The sequence below is a fragment of the Tachysurus vachellii genome, chromosome 17 (genome assembly GCF_030014155.1).
Source record: "Tachysurus vachellii isolate PV-2020 chromosome 17, HZAU_Pvac_v1, whole genome shotgun sequence".
In the NCBI taxonomy this organism is placed as follows: Eukaryota; Metazoa; Chordata; class Actinopteri; order Siluriformes; family Bagridae; genus Tachysurus; species Tachysurus vachellii.
This window is the reverse complement of record NC_083476.1, coordinates 11,104,734-11,122,550: the sequence shown is the minus strand read 5'-3', so window position 1 is coordinate 11,122,550 and position 17,817 is coordinate 11,104,734. Positions and strand designations below refer to the sequence as shown.

Genomic DNA, 17,817 nt, shown 5'->3' with positions numbered 1-17,817 from the left:
CTTCCTTTTCAACTTTCTTCCCCTCTTCCTCCATCCCCCTCCATCAAGCCAGACCTCCAACTTCCAGTAAATCCAGCAGCTGGAAGCTCTCTTCCCGGTCCTACTCTGCACGACCTCTAACCTCTGACCCTCTTGGACATCAATATTGGAAAGGAGTGAGAGGGAAGTAAAGAGAGAATAAAATACTCCTCCATGGAGTCACATACAGATTATCAATTATGAACAAAACATGTTTGGTGTCTTATATTTCTTTATTTTGTCTTGCAGTGAAACTAAATAGGAATCAGTGTTTATAGCTACATTATATAGCAGGAGCTGGGATGTGGTAGCCTAGTGGTTAAGGTGTTGGACTCCTAATCGGTAGATCATGAGTTTGAATCCCAGGTCCCCCAAGCTGCCACTGCTTGGCCCATGAGCAAGGTCCTTAACCCTAAGTTTTATAAATTGAAATAAAAAATGTAAGTAACTCTGGATAAGAGTGTCTGCTAAATGCTGTAAATATAGAAAAAATGTGGACTGTGCCTGCTAAACATCCCATTTCAGATCTATCCATCCCTTGCTTTTCTAGGAAGACTTTCCACTAGCTTTTGTATTGTGCTCATTCAGCCATTAGTGAGCGTTAGTGAGGTCAGGCACTGATGTTGAGTGAGGAGATCTGACATGCAGTCAGTGTTCCAATTCATTCCAAAGGTGATCATTGTGGTTGACGTCAAGGATCTGCCATGTGTTTATTGTCCTCATTGTGTGCCCAGGGGCATTGTCATGTCTTAGTTCCAGTAAAGGGAAATCTACAGCATATAAAGACATTCTAGACATCTATGTGCATCAAACCTTATGTTATGTGAGTTCTGTGAAGACCCACATATGTTGGTCATATAGTGTATCAAGTTACCATTTGTTTTGAAAGTAGTAGTTTTGCTCACTAACGACATTTGTATACGAATCATATTATCCTACAAATGACCTTCAATACTTTACATCCAGTCCACGTTATACCTTAATTCTATACCCCCTACCTTAGCATGATTCTATAGCATTGAAATAACCAAAGCTATAGCAGTGGCATGATAGATTGTAGTTGCTGTAATCCAGTAGAGGAAACATGCTCAAAGCTGTGGTCTTGGTAAAAGTGTATTTTCTAAATGTTCAGTGCTTTACTGCAGCAGTCTGTTACAAAGACTGCAACAAAAAAAAGTATAGCAACCTCCAATGTTTCCAAGCTCTCATATTTTGTATTAAGGTATGTGGCTTGCATGATGCTAAACTGTACACTTGAAGAGAAATTCTCATTCTTATAATAAGAGTATATACTGTATATGATGTAAGAGCCTAGAAAAACATACAGACCAGCTTATAATTAAAAAAGTTTATTATCATTATAAAATGGCCTTTAAATGATGGATGTTGGATCTATGCATACCTAATATACTGGACACTAAAAGCATGCTGCAGACTCTCATAAAACACACACAAATCACACAGATGAATGTGTTAAACAACCAGAGAACAGGACATGAATCATCTTGAGTGTTTTGTATACATTACACTGTATTATGTACATAAATCTATTCTGTCTTCATGTTAAGAATGAAGAAGTAATGGCTTTAGTGCAGAGCACTTGTGTGCCCTAAAAATGAATTGGAATTGTATACTTTTCCCATTTATGGAAGACTAAATAAGAAGCCTTGCACAGTGACTGAACTAAACTGGAGTAAAGTCATGGAGCCTGTACTGAATATCGTTGCATATGTTCACTATCGCTGAGGACAAACTTCCTGACTGCAGATTGGGACAAAGACGAAAAACAAGGAGAAAAAAATGGTATTACGTTTACAAAATACAGTATGCCTGGTTCTATTTTTTTGTGTGTTCATATGTGTACCACTAATGACAGAAAACAAAAGGACAACAAAAAAAAAAACAGATTTTGAGAAAGGTCTCTATAGAATTTAGAGTTTGGGGTTGGGCAGGACATGGTGGTGTATGGAAGGGTGGGGCTCGGTAGGTTGTGGCAGAGTGTGGTGGTGTATGGGAGTGTGGGGATCGGCAGGTTGTGGCAGAGTGTGGTGGTGTATGGAAGGGTGGGGCTCGGCAGGTTGTGGCAGAGTGTGGTGGTGTATGGGAGTGTGGGGATCGGCAGGTTGTAGCAGAGTGTGGTGGTGTATGGGAGCGTGGGGATCGGCAGGTTGTGGCAGAGTGTGGTGGTGTATGGGAGCGTGGGGATCGGCAGGTTGTGGCAGAGTGTGGTGGTGTATGGGAGCGTGCGGATAGGCAGGTTGTGGCAGAGTGTGGTGGTGTATGGGAGCGTGGGGATCGGCAGGTTGCAGCAGAGTGTGGTGGTGTATGGGAGTGTGGGAATCGGCAGGTTGCAGCAGAGTGTGATGGTGTATGGGAGCGTGGGGCTGCCCAGGTTGGAGCAGTGAGGTGGTGTATGGGAGGGTGGGGCAGGCAGGTTGAGGCAGAGTGTGGTGGTGTATGGCAGGGTAGGGCTGGACAAGTTGGGGCAGCGTGTGGTGGTGTATTGGAGGGCGGGGCAGGGCAGGCTGCGGCAGAGTGTGGTGGTGTATGGAAGGGTGTGGCTAGGCAGGTTGGGCAGAGTGTGGTGGTGTATGGAAGGGTGTGGCTAGGCAGGTTGGGGCAGAGTGTGGTGGTGTATGGAAGGGTGTGCTAGGCAGGCTGCGGCAGAGTGTGTTGGTGTATGGAAGGGTGTGCTAGGCAGGTTGGGGCAGAGTGTGGTGGCGTAATGGAGGTTGGGTAGGGCATTTCTGTTTGCACTCTCTAGTAAAGAATGTAGTGTAGTCTGTAGTGATGGTGGTGACAGAGTTAGATTGCTGCTGCACATTTACAGTGAACGAATTAGACAAGTGGAACTATGGGAGGGTGGGGCAGGCAGGTTGAGGCAGAGTGTGGTGGTGTATGGCAGGGTAGGGCTGGACAAGTTGGGGCAGCGTGTGGTGGTGTATTGGAGGGCGGGGCAGGGCAGCCTGCGGCAGAGTGTGGTGGTGTATGGAAGGGTGTGGTTAGGCAGGTTGGGCAGAGTGTGGTGGTGTATGGAAGGGTGTGGCTAGGCAGGTTGGGGCAGAGTGTGGTGGTGTATGGAAGGGTGTGCTAGGCAGGCTGCGGCAGAGTGTGTTGGTGTATGGAAGGGTGTGGCTAGGCAGGTTGGGGCAGAGTGTGGTGGCGTAATGGAGGTTGGGTAGGGCATTTCTGTTTGCACTCTCTAGTAAAGAATGTAGTGTAGTCTGTAGTGATGGTGGTGACAGAGTTAGATTGCTGCTGCACATTTACAGTGAACGAATTAGACAAGTGGAACTTGAAGTTGCTTTTTGAGAGGCGAAGACTGTGGGTGGTTCATCCCGACACAAGGCAGCAGAGCCCAGAGAAACGCCTCTTCCTCTGCCTCACCAGTGGGTAGGGTGTCAGGTTTAGCAAACTGCTGTCATCTACATACAAGGAGAAGAGACCTGAGAATTTACACTAGTATTACACTATAAATGAGTTTAGTGATTTAACTGTCATTATACTATAAGTGAATGCAGTTTTAGCACAAACCTTGGTTCTTCAGTGGCAAAGGCATGGTCTCCCTGAGTTTGCTTAGCAGATTTCTCATCTCACGCATGTCACTAGAAAACATATTACCATAATAAGTCAGAATAAAAATAGCACTTTAATCTAAGCTTTTAAGTATTGCAAAATCAAACGGTTGTAAACCGTTGAAACAAAAAAAAAATAAAAATGGATTATATCGATCAATCTTTTTCTATCTATCTTTCTATTTCTATTATATAGTATATTGATTTAGTCATTACATTTTAAATTTTAGTCATTTAAATTTTTATTTAAACTAGATGTTTGTATGGAATTGTAATCCAGTAAAAAGTTGATAAAAGCAATTGAAAATCTTTGTGCTATAAAATGATACTTTTTAGTGTTTAATGTAAAGGGTTTTTTCTAAGGATTTATTACACTTACATTTATTACACTCACTGATTATTGACAATTAAATAATGGAAAAAAGCTTTTGTTTTTTGACTAATTAAATGGAACTACTTTTAGTATACTGAACTGAATTAATAATAAAATGTTTGATTATTAAAAAAAGATTCATGGAGACTTCTAGAGATCAGAACTTATTTAAATCAATACCTCTCTATATTCTCAATATCTGTGCATACAAGCCAGGATTCATGGGGGAAGTCGACAGGTGATGAAGACCTGTCCTCCAATATGGGGACATCAGAGCTTTCGTCCACCCTGCAGTCTGCATTTGATTCAGGACACGACTCGTTTCCTGCATGAAGTTAAAAAAAGATGCAGAGCACTATATCTGTGTATATATACATATATCTGTGTATATATGCATATACACATAGAGTCTACAGTAAGGAGTCAATGATTTGAGGACAGTTGTAGAGCCAGACACCAGAATACTTTGTGGATATAGTTACTCTAAATCTCATGCTTAATGCAGAAACAAGACTTGTTAAAATATAAAATACCACATACGGCATCTGCTGGCCACATGACTGTAACTGCATTAAAAAAATCTGAAATCTAGATAGAATCTAAATTAAATAATTTAAAAGAAACTTTTATATAATTTGATCTAGTGCATAGAGTGTCATTTCCCTAAAAAAAATCTTTGAACTGCAATATTTTATAATTATTTTATAATACATTCTACAATAGTGTAGTACTGAACATGGGTTGCTGTGTTTTGGGGCATGTTCTCTTTGTGTCTCTGTGGGTTTAATTTGAGTTCTCTGTTTCCTTTCCACCTCACAAAAAAATGAATAAAACAGACAGAAACATTATCCATTCATACATCCATTTTCTCTACCACTTATACTAAACAGCGTTGGTGGGAGCTTGGAGTATATAACAGTGGACTCAAGGCCCAAGGAGAGGGATATCCTGGACAGCATACCAACCAATCGCATGGCAATATCTCACACATACTCACACACCCATGTACACACTGCTGACAATTTTAAAGATCAGCCTACAACGCATTGACTGGGGAGGAAACTGGAGTACCTGGAGGAAACCCCTAAAGAACTTGAAGAACATGCAAACTCCACACAGACAGGCAAGAGGCAGGAATCAAACCCCCAAACTTGTTATACTATAAGCCACCATGACCACATCAAAACATGATTATAGGAAACATGTTATATGAAAATAATTGAATACAATGTGGTGTGATGAAGTACAGTAGTCTTACAGCAGCAATCTTTTTTCTCTCTTAAATACAGATTATGTTACCAAAAAATCCAAGAATGAAGATGTCTTTGGAGGGATCCAAATTAGTTACACATCTTTGAACAGAGTTTACATGGATTTACATGGAAGAACCTGTGCATGAGCGCTTACTAAAGAAATGGTAATGTGTTACAACAAATGTGATCATATAAAGAAGTGATTTGCAGTTGCACTACTGTCAGAGCTATGATAGAAAATTAATCAACCTCTTCTTTTTATGTATCAGTGGGTTAGAATGGGTTAATTAGATGGGTTTCAGTGACCATTCACACACTCATTCACAAATAGGAGCAATTTAATTTAGCCAACCAACCTGACAACAATAAGCATTTTTAGAAGGTGGGAGGAAACCAGAGAACCTGGAGGACATGTGGAAGACATGCAAGAAAAAAACTGAAACTCATAAACATGGCGATGTGGCAACAGGAAATAATGACCCCTGGATTTGGATTTTTTTAGCTCTGTCTGAACTGACATGTAATACGAAGAATCCTTATATGGTCTTCAAATTATCTCTCTCAGCACAATTGAAGATTACAACAGAGGGTTTCCAACAGTGGGACCCTTTATGAAAAATTAGAACCTTTAATAATCTGCTGAACCCTTAAAGAATAATTTTCCTAAGAGTAAAGGTTTTCATGTTTATTCTCAAAAACCTTGTGAAAAGTTTTTATCCTAATTACATCAGACAAGGACAACAGGACTTATGACCATGCTAATGTTGTGATACCTTGCCTGTGAGAAAAGAAAAGGGGTTTCACTTGGGTGTGATGTCTTGCATGCTTTTCTAAAACACAATTTTAATGACTTCTGCAGGGAGCTTTGTGCACTGCGTGGTATAAACACCTCGAGTATTGCTGCAATTGAGCATTTCACAAGGCCAAACTGATGCTTAACTCGTTTCATTTTCGAATACTTTGCCGCCCCCTGCTGTACTCATGCAGTACCTCACCTTTCCTGTGGAGCTGCAGCACACCCAACATACACAAGGACTTGAGCATCTCGGTGATGTACATCTCCAAGCAGCACTGCAGCTGGATGAAAAGCCTGCAGATTTCAGGGTGGATTTCGCCATCCTCTGGCCTACGAGTCGAGAAAAAAATAATAAAAAAATATATATATATATGTCACATATAAAATGCACATTGTATTATATTCCAGGGCATGAAACTAATAATGAGTGCAAAGTTTCCTACCCAGAGATGAGTGTAAGGTGCTGGTAGGCGCTCTGAGCCACCGTGCAGCCTTTGGTGCGTGTGCTGTGCATACGTGCCCTCAGAGCTGGACAATCGGACGTGATCTCTCCTATGGAGATGACCTGCTCACGGTAGAGTGCCACCAGAGTGTTAAACTCCTGCACCGCCTGAACATGAACACACAGCTTTATCAGTGTGATGTCCACAGCAGGACCGTGACCATTAGTATCACATTAAATGGTTTATCTTGGGTTTCTGATAGGTCCTGAAGGAGCATCAGCTAATTATCTCTGGCATTTAATGGTTTCAACGGTGGCCTGAAGCTCTTAGAAGATCAGCCACTGTCTGGTGACCTTGTGGGCATAGATGTGGTTTATAGGTAATACAGAGAACCTTATGGTGTACGTCTTTGGTGCTTGTGGTTATCTGTAATCAGTGTCTCAGCTGATTCAGTATACCACTTGTGCAATGTTACTTGACATTGTCGTTCCCACAGAGTTACTTCACGACAATAAACAGTGGCCTGAGACAAACAAAACAGCCAATCACAGGTTTCTGATCGATTCCTGGTGTTTGGTAATGGTTAGCCTGTTTTTTATTGTCCACATGCACCGATATGACCATGTAAATGATCGTAACCCACACGGCATAAAATACAAACATTACTCGATGCTATGTTATAAAGTGTAGTTCCCAGGACATATCAAGGCTGGATGCATCACGTTGTGGATGTGACATCTCCAGATGAATGCGTTCTAGCATGAAAATTAATCTGCGTGAGTCACGATACTGGGAAAGCTAATTCTCAGTGGCAAATTACCAACCAAACACCTTGCTATTATTAATGAACAGCTCATTTGACACCCCGTAGCAGGGTCATTACCAACAACAAGGCTGACAACAATCACATCAGGGAGCATCGGTCATTATATAGTCTATTACTGATTGCTACAATTACCGACAAATGCGGCAGTGCGCATTTGGGAAAACACTGCAAAATCTGAAAACCCCAGCGTAATTAAACGCCGACAGAATGATGCAACGTTAACACTGCGGTATTCCCGCAGTCTACCCACCGCTCTGCAGTGCTCCAGAGCCCGCTGTCCTCCCCTGCGGGCGCTGTCCGTGCTCTCCCGCCGCTCGGGTTCGCTGCGCGCCGCTTTGCCCAGCTGAAACATGCGGCCTGCGGATCCGGGGCGGCTCTTTCGCCCGTTCGGTGCGGAACACATGCATACGCGTCCACGGACTAGACCACCCCCCGCGCCAATGAATTAGCCTGCGTGTTCGTGCTCAGCAGAGGTCGTCGAGTCGTAACGAGTCGTAATCGCAGTTTCGTTTTTTCAGCGTGATGGCGAGCCGCACGGACGCGCTCGACTCCTCTGCATCTCTTCCTCGGATGAAGCGAGCGGCGCACACAGCGACCGCGCGCACACACACACACACACACAAACGCACGCACGCACGCGCGAACCGACAGTAGCAACCGTCTGTGTGAAATGCTTCTGTCCTTTAAGGCACAAGGACTGATGAGAAGAGAAGCGTGTTATCTAAGCCAGCCTGTCAGCACGACACTGCTGCAGCAATACACACTCTATAGACCGAAGACTGCATGATGTAATAATTTATTTTCCACTCTGAACACCACTCCATCAGCTGGGACGTGCCTTTCATGTAAACCTGTGGTGGTTTAAAAACATTATTGAAATTAAGTCCTGAGGTTACATAGGAAGGTCTTCTAATGTTATTGTGGCATTACACACATCTTACAGGGTCCCCAACTTTAAATTTTTAAGCTTTAATGAAATTAATTTTCATCTATTTATTATCACTTTAATTAACAACTGCTACATGGGTGCTCACTGTATTTATATTACCTGATTCATGAGCTGTTCCAGGAACTTCATATTTGATGCCTGTCTGGTTTTAAGACTTTTTCACACTATAAACATATTATAATATTCACTGCAACCATTTAAACATTCATTTACTGATGTTCAAGAAGACAATACAGTAGAGGTTGGAAATACATTTTTATTTTGTATTTTGGGAAACATCTTATGTAGTTTATGAAAGGCAGCAAAGAAAGAAAAAAAACTGCTCACTTGTGTGAATTACAAGTATTTATGAATTACATTGCTTGTTTATTTTTAAATACACACATTTTATTTCATATTAAAGGCTTTAATAAAATAAATATTAAATATAAAAAATAAAGTTTTTACAAATCATAAATTAAGAAACTAGTCACTAGCCATGACAGCATCTTTTAATACTTTAAAAGAAACACTTTAGAGCCATTACTAAGTGACTGATAAGTGACCTACATGGCATGTCTCAATCTGCAATTGTAATGCTGTCTAAAACCAACAGGCATCCTGAATACATTAGGTTTCCTTATGAGACTTTGCCTCCTGCTTTTTCAGCCCAACACTGGGCAGAACACATTGGTGTGCAAGAGACTGACTAATGGTTCAATGGCAGACTGGGATAATTAAACATTGAAGTTTTTCTTGTGTGATGTGCTGGATACAGTGGTAGAGGTCTTTATTTCCCACCCACTTAATTCATAGCTAATTCACCATTTGTGGAATTTGACTCCTGATTTTACTCTTTCCAGGTGCTGTTACACTAATTTTATTGGTGTAGACAAAAAAAATAAAGATCAGGAAGTAGTTTAAACCACCAATACATTCTATTCTATCTTGATTCTTAGCAATATAAACTCCACAAAGTCACTATTAATAAAAAAAAATAAATAATAATAATAATAAAAATAACACCTTTTTTTCACCACTATATATAATTAAAAATACTTTGAACTGTATAAAAACTTGACTGCAGCTTTGCCTCGTACATTTCTGGCATGGTAAAGTTCTTGTCATATTACCAAAGGAGGATGTAGAAAAGGCCACACATGATGATAAAAATGAAAAATACCAAGTGTAAATAGAATCTGAAGGTGATAATATTAGTCTGAAAGGTCCAGTGCCTAATGTCTCCCAGTTCCAGTACGTGCATTCCCAGTGCTCTGAGTGGGAACTGCCACTGACCAGCTGAGTTTCTGTGTCCCTGCAGTCCTGAAAAGTGGAGAATGATGCTTAATAAAAACAGTTAAATAAAGTAATTACCAAACTTATACTACTTATACAACTTATTTATTTATAGCAACATTTAAGGTTATGAAACATTTTTTGCAGCTATAAGTAGTAATTTCTCTCAGCAGCCCCCATTTTTAATCTCACTTAAAGCTAACATCACCAAGAATTTCCTGTGTTGGTAAAAAGTACAGCATTACCTCGTTATCACTTTCTCTTACAAAGCCCCTTGCATAAATTACTAGACCCCCACCTTACACTTTTTGTATTGAGGGTCTGCTATACAAGTCCCTGTGAATCACCACAAGAACAACACTGTGCTTAACAGACCAGTAATTTATAACGTGATTTGCAGCAGTGTTACTCTCAGAGCTGCTGTTATAGAAAACAACAAAAAATTAAACACCCTATATGATCAATATTGTACTGATGTGAGTAGCAAACAGAGGGAAAATCATCTGATTAATATTTTAAACTTCAAAGATCTCTCTAATAACAAACCCCATAAAATGTGAAAGCGCTTGGGACAGCTGGGCAGAGGCAATTTGGAATAGTTGGTCTTCTTGAAAGTCTCATTTCTCATGCTGTATTGTTTGGGGAAGTGGCTCCTGATGCGCTGGTGAAGCTCTGAAACACAACCGCATGCACGACTCATTCAGAAATGGCTAACGAGCACATTCTTAAAGAGTACTAATGTTTCTGTTTCTATTATTTTTAAAACATAATAAATAATTTTGTCGTAAACCATTTAAGTTGATCTGGAGTACAAGACCAACACTATTAAATTAATCTGCTAAAAGAAACCAAATCAACTAAATCAAACATACATTGCTCTGTTGCATAAAGCTGTATGATTTTTTTTACAAGCTTGTTTGTTCATTTGAACTCACACTGCAGCTAAGACCCATCATCAACATTTACACACAGTGCCAGTCTCTTGTGCCATTATTCACCACTGCAGTTTTTAACTGAAGCTGTTCCTTTAGTCCTGTGCTGGTATGTATTATTAGTTTCTTCTTCTTCTTCTTCTTCTTCTTCTTATTATTATTATTATGTAAACATATGAAGTTTTTTTGCATATAAACCCTTTTCACGCACATTGGCACAGAGATTGTACTTATAGACGTCCAATGTTAGTTTAATTTTATGGTTTATCTTGAATTTAATCTCTAAAAACATCATTATACAAGTTAGCAGTTATGATGCCAAAACCTCATAATTCACTTTATGAGGAGCTCTTGTCTGTTTAATGACAGTTTAATTAATTATATATAAAGAACTAAGCTAGCCTTCCTGAAATTGACTATAGTTGCTAGAGTAGCCTGGCTACTGTAAAACACTAAGAAACAACCATATTACTATTAAGCATAAAGCAGATAGTCTAAAGCAGAAGAAAATTAGAACAAATACCTAGATTTAAATGTCATTGCATGTTCCTGTTATATTTAACTAATCTAAGTCCCAATGCTACTCTGTTGAAAGAGATTGCTTTCATTGTTTTGCTGACCTTCCTGGAAGATCACATGCGATACGAGAGTTCTGCAGAGAGGACATGGTGTGCTGCTCTCCCGGCTTTTCGCCAGTGTCCTCAGACAGGGCTCACAGAACACATGGCTGCAGGGCTGACACATGTAGGGCTTGTAGTAGATGTCCAGACACACAGCACACATACAGCCCTCCTTCTCGTCTTCATCACCGCTAGTCTGTTTCCAGCTCACACTCTGCTCAAACACACATACATATATGAAGTTCACTATAGGAACAGTGACATCACGTCCAACCTTTGTGAATATTCATTTGAAACCACGTATAAAACATTTCACCACTACCATCTCCTCAAGCAGTTTCTGAAGCCAGAGCTCCTTCTTTCTCTGCTTTCTCCTCAAGCTCTTTAAGCAATTCCTCTCCCGTTTGGACAACATCCTTACAGGTGTGGCACAGGTATTGTCCTGTGGTTCATCTGTAACACCATCACTGATGTCCGCTTGTCCTGTGACCGTGTCAGTGACAGTAGATGCTGGAAAAGAATCAAGAGGCTCTGGTTCTGCATATAATCTGATAGCTCGTTCACAGGACAAACGAGAGGCAAAGAAAGGGGGGATGGTGCAGAGGGATGACAGATGACTCACTGTTAGAATGAGGTGCTTGGATTTGTCTGCTCAGGAGTTCAGGCTCTGGATGTAGTTCATTAGTGACTTGATTTGGATCATGGCCCAGGGATCTGTCCTCTGGTCCTTCTAAATCTCTGGGTTTCACTTGAAACCCTGTGCGTACTCTAGCTGTGCTTGGTCTGCTCAAGTAGACCACATGCTTTACAATCTGATCGACACGGCTTTTAACGAGGTGCACAGTTGTGTCATGTCCACAGGGACACCGTGAACAGTTTATGAAGTTGAAACCACCAAGGTGTGCTCCACAGTGCTGGCAGTTCAGTTTCCCTGTTGTCCAGTGAACCTGTCAAAACAAGTACTGGTTAATTTTCGATAACAGCAATTATGAAAGTAGTATAGCTGCAAATCAGTTCCTCTAGGATTTACACATTTTGCAATCGCAAAAAAAAAAAAAAAAAAAATTCCGTGACATTCAAATGATCAAATTATTATGTGTGTCTTCTTCATTGGTAGTAGTTTAAAAGGAGAATCCTATTCTTGCTATTTGACCAATTCAAGTAGATTTCTTCATAAAAAGCAAAACCAACTCTAAAGGTGCAATTGCAAATTTTGGAAAAAGCTGCAGCAAAAATCAAACATTTTAGCCTGAACAATCACAAAGAAGTCCACAAAATCCTGAAAGGAATCGCAAATTACAGGTTTACATGAACATATTTGTTCTAATCACTGACTGCCCTTTTACAGAGATAAAAGCATTAAATTAATATTTAAAGAATAAAAAGGGAAAAAATATGTTGGGATGTGCTATAAGCATGTGTTATAAGCAAATAACAATCTTTAGAGTGGAAACAGTAACTCACACCCCATTGTGTATTATTCCTTAATTGTTTGTTATGTTTTTAAGTCACATGATCTGAAGTTGTCTGACATCTATCTTGAAATGATCATTTAAATGACTTGATGAAAACATTACAATGCAGCACCTGATTAACAACTGACAGAACCCAATCAGGTAAAGCATCAAGATCCATATGCCACACTGTGCATTTAGCCATGAGCTCTGCTGAGGCCTGTGGTGAGAAAGAGGGACAATTTCAGCCTTTATACACTACATCAACGTCACAAGCACAGAGATATCCAAACAAGTTTTTATTAAATTAAAGCAGATGATTCCTTCTAACATACAGACTTATACCCGCCATGCCTGCAATTCCTGCCCCACAATTATATACTTTATTTTACAGGCTAAAGGTCTTTAATTGACTCTAAGCAAGACTACTATATAGCTGCAGACACACAGATCGGTGTGAAGGTGGACAAATGAAGCCCCTGTGTATCCACATGGAAGTAAACTGCTTATTCTTGCATTTGCAATTCTGAAGCTTTTACTCCTCGGTGTGTGGCTCCAGTGTGCAGAGATTCAGTGTGAATGCTCTCATTTTAGTTCCCACTGTTCATCAACTGAAAATATACACAAATTTTCAGGATCAAAAACAAACTCACTAAAAGAAGGAATGATGAGTCTCCAACATATCTTCGGCACTTTTTACAGCGAAGGACTGAGGTTTGCTGTAACTGAAAATATGAGGTCAGACACACAAAAATGGACCATTATCAAAAGCAGAATTTTCTTCATTAGCCACATTAAAGAATTAGAGGCTCTGATGAGAAACAGGTGACAGACAGGTGTAGGAAATCTTACTCACTAATTTATTTCATATAAGCAAGTTCTATTCATAAAAAGATAAAGACTGAAATTAGCTCTTAAGATGCTGGAAGAAAAATAATACATTGGAACAGTTTTCCAACAAGTGTTTTATTTATTTATTTTTTGGTATTTCTACTGAAAAAGCGATTTTTCATTAAAAACATCTAAAGTCTCTAGATTTTTGGTTGTTCAAGTGTAAGCATATTTAAATAGGCAAAGTTTTATTTAGATTTCATAAGGCTCCAATACAAAGAATAAGAGCAACCAGCAATCAATCAACAATAAATCAGATTCAATTAAATACATTTTTAACAAATTAAGCTAAAAAGTGTTTCTTGCCTTTTTTTTATAATACATCAAATGATGGTAGTCTTTCTTACCTGTTCACCATGTTGTTAATTTGTTACAAGTCTACATACTAAAAATAAACACTGCTAGCTTTCCTACCACATGAGTTAAATATCCGGGAAACTTTAGGACTCTCTAATCTACGCCTCAGATAAAGTATACTAGTATCAAAATACTTATTGTCAATCACCTGAGAGAAAATTATGTAAGGTTAATAAATAATGTAAGGTTAGATCAAAATGTAAATACCGCGTCAAACGAAGCCATTGTTTGGACGAGATTTTTTGTCGAGAAAGACCTCGACAAAACTGAAGCAACTAACTAGCAAGCCAGCTAAAAACAAATAACACGTTGAGTCGGCACTTTCCTAACAGGCATGATACGGAAGCCGTATGGGGACAAAACATCGACTAAAACGCGATTCGAAATTAACCGATCACTTCAAGGATCAGAATCAGAATCAGGCATATTGGTTCCAGCTGTTGGTGAAATAAAAAGTACAGACATAAATGACACTATACATTTATCTTGGACTATACAAGACAAAAACAGACAAGACAAGACAAAACAGACTATATAAGACAATTCATACAATGTGAAACAATACAGAGAGTACAAGTATTAAATAGGATGACACAGTATGGCGATTCTTTTTAATATTGAAATACATAAGACCAGAGGTGGGTAGTAACGAGTTACATTTACTCCGTTACATTTACTTGAGTAAGTTTTTGAAAAAATTATACTTCTAGTAGTTTTAAATCACTATACTTTTTACTTTTACTTGAGTAGATTTGTGAAGAAGAAACTGTACTCTTACTCCGCTACATTAGGCTACAATGATCTCGTTACTTTTCTTTTGACCTCTTTGCTATTCTACGCATCAATTTTAATGTTTTGACAGATAGAGAAACTTAGATAGAGAAGGCTCTACCACGTGACTGTTTCACCAATCAAACGTAGTTGTGCAGTCTCGTCACGTTACCATACTCAATCTCAGCGGCTGGACGGGTTAGTTAGCAACACAGCAGTTTTGTCGAGTTCAGCTGTTTCGAGTTTTTTTATGTGCTCAACTTTACTCAGCGCCGCAAGAGCCGACAAACAGATGACATCAGACGTGTCGTTTCTTGCAGCGCCGAACACACATATTTAATTAAAGGGATAGTTCACTCAAAATGAAAATTCTGTCATCATTTACTTATGGGGTCAGAATTGTTTCGTTATTCTGAATAAATATACTATGATCCACAAATAAATATAAAGAGTTTCACAAATATTTTTTAAATCAACAAATGCACAATAAGCAAACCGTAAATATATGTTACAAATTTCACAAAAAGAAATTAAATTCACAAATAAATAAAATGGGATTTGCAAATAAAAAAAAACATTCTAAATATATATTTAATTGCATTTATTTGTGAATGGTTTCCTGCTCATTTGTGAATCAATGCACGCATTTGTGGATTGCGTTCTGTGCATTTGTGGATTTGAAACATTTCTAACGTCAAGACGTGCACAAGAATGCACAAATAGGTGGACTCCGCCCACCGTCTACTCAAGCCAATCGGACAACGGTCTCGTGGCGCTGACCAATCGTGGCACGGTCTATTGGCTGGAGTCGACGGTGGGCGGAGTCCACCTATTTGTGGATTCTTGTGCACGTCTTGACGTTAGAAATGTTTCAAATCCACAAATGCACAGAAAGCATTCTTTATTCAGAATAACGAAACAATTCTGACACCATATTTACTCACTCTCATGTTGTTACAAACCTGTATAAATTTCTTTGTTCTGATGAACATGAAGGAAGATATTTTGAGAAACAAAAACAGCTTTGCAACCAGAAGCTTTAGCTTACCTGAAACTAAGGAAAGTACTAGAGGCTTCCTGAAATTAATTAAAGGAGTAGAGATGTATTTCATTATTATTGCCCTTTCATCAAGGCATCAAATGTGCAACGATCACAACACAAAAGAAATGAAATGTGTGTGTGTTTTTCCTTCTGTTGTTCTGTCACTGGAGACACACACAGTTTATGAGAATTTATGGGCTGCCTCGTTCTAGTTCTGCCTGGTAAAAAAGTATAAAAGTTTGTAAATTTGTGTTACTTGTGCATTTTTATTTTTTATTTATTATTATTTTATTTATTAAGTACTAGAATTTACCTGAATTATTTTAATTTAGGCTATTTTGTAATTACTTAATTTTAATTTATTTTATTGATTGGATGAGCCATAATTTGCCTAAAGATTATTTTGTATTTTTGTCTGTCTGATTGTTGTCGTGTTAAAAAATAAATCAGACGTTACTCAACAGTTACTCAGTACTCAGTTTTTTCACCAAGTACTTTTTTACTCTTATTCAAGTAATTATTTGGATGTCTACTTTTTACTTTTACTTGAGTCATATTATTCTGAAGTAAAAGTACTTTTACTTGAGTACAATTTTTGGCTACTCTACCCACCTCTGCATAAGACCAAACATGCTAAATGTTTCTGTCAGGGTTTATACCTAATAAATGTTTCCTATCCCTATTCCCCATACACAGTTCTGTTCTTGTGTAGCCCATCTTTTGCTCTATGGAGTTTGTCCATCCTTCAGTAGAAATAAACCAACACATGACTAAATTCAAATTCAAATTTATTTTAAACATAAAACAAATATAATATAATACAAAAATTCAAGATTAATATAAGATATATTTAAATGTATCTGTATTTATCCCCAATGAGCAAGTCTGAGGTGACTCAGGTGGCAGTGGCAAGGAAAGACTCCCTTGAATGGTAAAGGAAGAAACCTTGAGAGGAACCAGACTCAAAGGGAAACCCATCCTCATTTGGCTGACACTGGATGGTTTGATTATAAATATACAGTCTGATAAATGTTGTATTGATGAGGAGGTTGTTGTACTCAAAGACCACATGGAGTTGGCATCAGCTCTTAGTATGTCTGAATATTTCATGAAGCAGAGGCTAACTGGAGCTGGTAAATCTCTAGATGCCTCAGGATCCTCCCAGGGTTGTCCTCATCTAAGTGGAGGTCCAAAATCTTCATGGCACGGGAGACAATCGGAGCTGGTACACTTTCTGGATGCCTCGGGATGGGTAGAAAGAGAGAAACAGTGGAGAAGAATTAACATAGCTGCTGTTCAAAAAATTGGCAAACACTATATGATAATGTGCATCTGATCAGATATATTAAAGCACTTGATTATGGGATGTATTATGGGTATGCCTGACTAAAGAGATAAGTCTTACAATTAATCTACATTTAAACTGGGAAAGTGTGTCTGAGCCCCGAACACTATCAGGAAGACTATTCCAAAGTTTGGAAGCAAAATACAAAAATGCTCTACTGGCTTTACTAAATTTTGATATTCTGGAAACTACCAGAAGTCCTGGGTTTTGTGATCTCAGAGTTATTTTCTTGTCCTGGTTAGAACTCTAGCAGCTGCATTTTGGACTAAATGTAGCTTATTTATTAAAGATGCAGGACAACCACCTAGTAATGCATTATAATAGTCCAGTCTAGAGGTCATGAATGCATGAACTAGCTTCTCAGCTTCAGATAAAGATAGGATGTTTCTTAGATTGGCAATATTTCTAAGGTGAAAGAAGGCTGTTTCTGTAATATGGGCAATATGATTTTCAAAAGACAAGTTGCTGTCTAATATAACACCCATGTCTTTCACTGTTGAGCTAGAAGTTACAGTACATCCCTCTAAATTGAAGTTGAAATGTGAGATATTTCTGTCAGAGTTTAACAACAAAAAATTACAGGACATTATCTATTTAACGCACTCAGTTCATTTAGACAATGTAGCTATTCATATGGTTTGATGAGATATATAACTGGGTATCATCAGCATAACAATGGAAACTAATCCCATACCTCCTAATGATGTTCCCTAAGAGAAGCATGTATATTGAGAAAAGCAGAGGTCCTAGAATTGATCCTTAAGGGACCCCATAATTAACTGGCAGTAAAGTGGAGGATTCACCATTTAATTCTACAACATGTTATTGATCAGACAGGTGGGATCTAAACCAACTTAAAGCCTGTCCCTGAATACCTGTGTAATTTTGTAAGCTATC

At 38.9% G+C, this 17,817-nt stretch overlaps 2 protein-coding genes across 3 annotated transcripts; both read right to left on the bottom strand.

Annotated features, from left to right (window-relative positions):
* Positions 1-2,622: 2,622 nt before the first annotated feature.
* Positions 2,623-7,879, bottom strand: rgs7bpb (regulator of G protein signaling 7 binding protein b). 2 transcript variants are annotated; one of them, XM_060891288.1, is made up of 6 exons: positions 7,535-7,879; positions 6,459-6,625; positions 6,215-6,345; positions 4,147-4,291; positions 3,553-3,623; positions 2,623-3,443 (listed from the first exon to the last, which is right to left on the bottom strand). In XM_060891288.1, the coding sequence occupies exons 1-6, from the start codon at positions 7,685-7,687 to the stop codon at positions 3,352-3,354; spliced, it is 759 nt and encodes a 252-aa protein (XP_060747271.1). In that variant the 5' UTR covers positions 7,688-7,879; the 3' UTR covers positions 2,623-3,351. The 2 variants fall into 2 exon arrangements, with proteins under 2 accessions (XP_060747271.1, XP_060747272.1); XM_060891289.1 differs by lacking the exon at positions 6,459-6,625 and having other exon boundaries at positions 7,535-7,602.
* A 690-nt stretch (positions 7,880-8,569) lies between these two features.
* Positions 8,570-14,084, bottom strand: rnf180b (ring finger protein 180b). The gene is made up of 8 exons (XM_060891491.1): positions 13,970-14,084; positions 13,168-13,239; positions 12,648-12,734; positions 11,683-12,007; positions 11,383-11,570; positions 11,061-11,274; positions 10,055-10,180; positions 8,570-9,535 (listed from the first exon to the last, which is right to left on the bottom strand). The coding sequence occupies exons 1-8, from the start codon at positions 13,985-13,987 to the stop codon at positions 9,342-9,344; spliced, it is 1,224 nt and encodes a 407-aa protein (XP_060747474.1). The 5' UTR covers positions 13,988-14,084; the 3' UTR covers positions 8,570-9,341.
* Between the last annotated feature and the right edge of the window lie 3,733 nt (positions 14,085-17,817).

Coding starts and splice junctions, on each gene's coding strand:
- rgs7bpb (XM_060891288.1), bottom strand. CDS start 7,687: ATGTGTTCCGCACCGAACGGGCGAAAGAGCCGCCCCGGATCCGCAGGC. Junction 4,292..6,214: donor GCTGCAGCTCCACAGGAAAG/GTGAGGTACTGC, acceptor AACTTCATGCAG/GAAACGAGTCGTGTCCTGAA. Junction 3,624..4,146: donor GATATTGAGAATATAGAGAG/GTATTGATTTAA, acceptor TATGTTTTCTAG/TGACATGCGTGAGATGAGAA.
- rnf180b (XM_060891491.1), bottom strand. Junction 11,571..11,682: donor CCAAGCACCTCATTCTAACA/GTGAGTCATCTG, acceptor ATTCTTTTCCAG/CATCTACTGTCACTGACACG. Junction 9,536..10,054: donor GCGCTTTCACATTTTATGGG/GTTTGTTATTAG, acceptor TCCACTTTTCAG/GACTGCAGGGACACAGAAAC.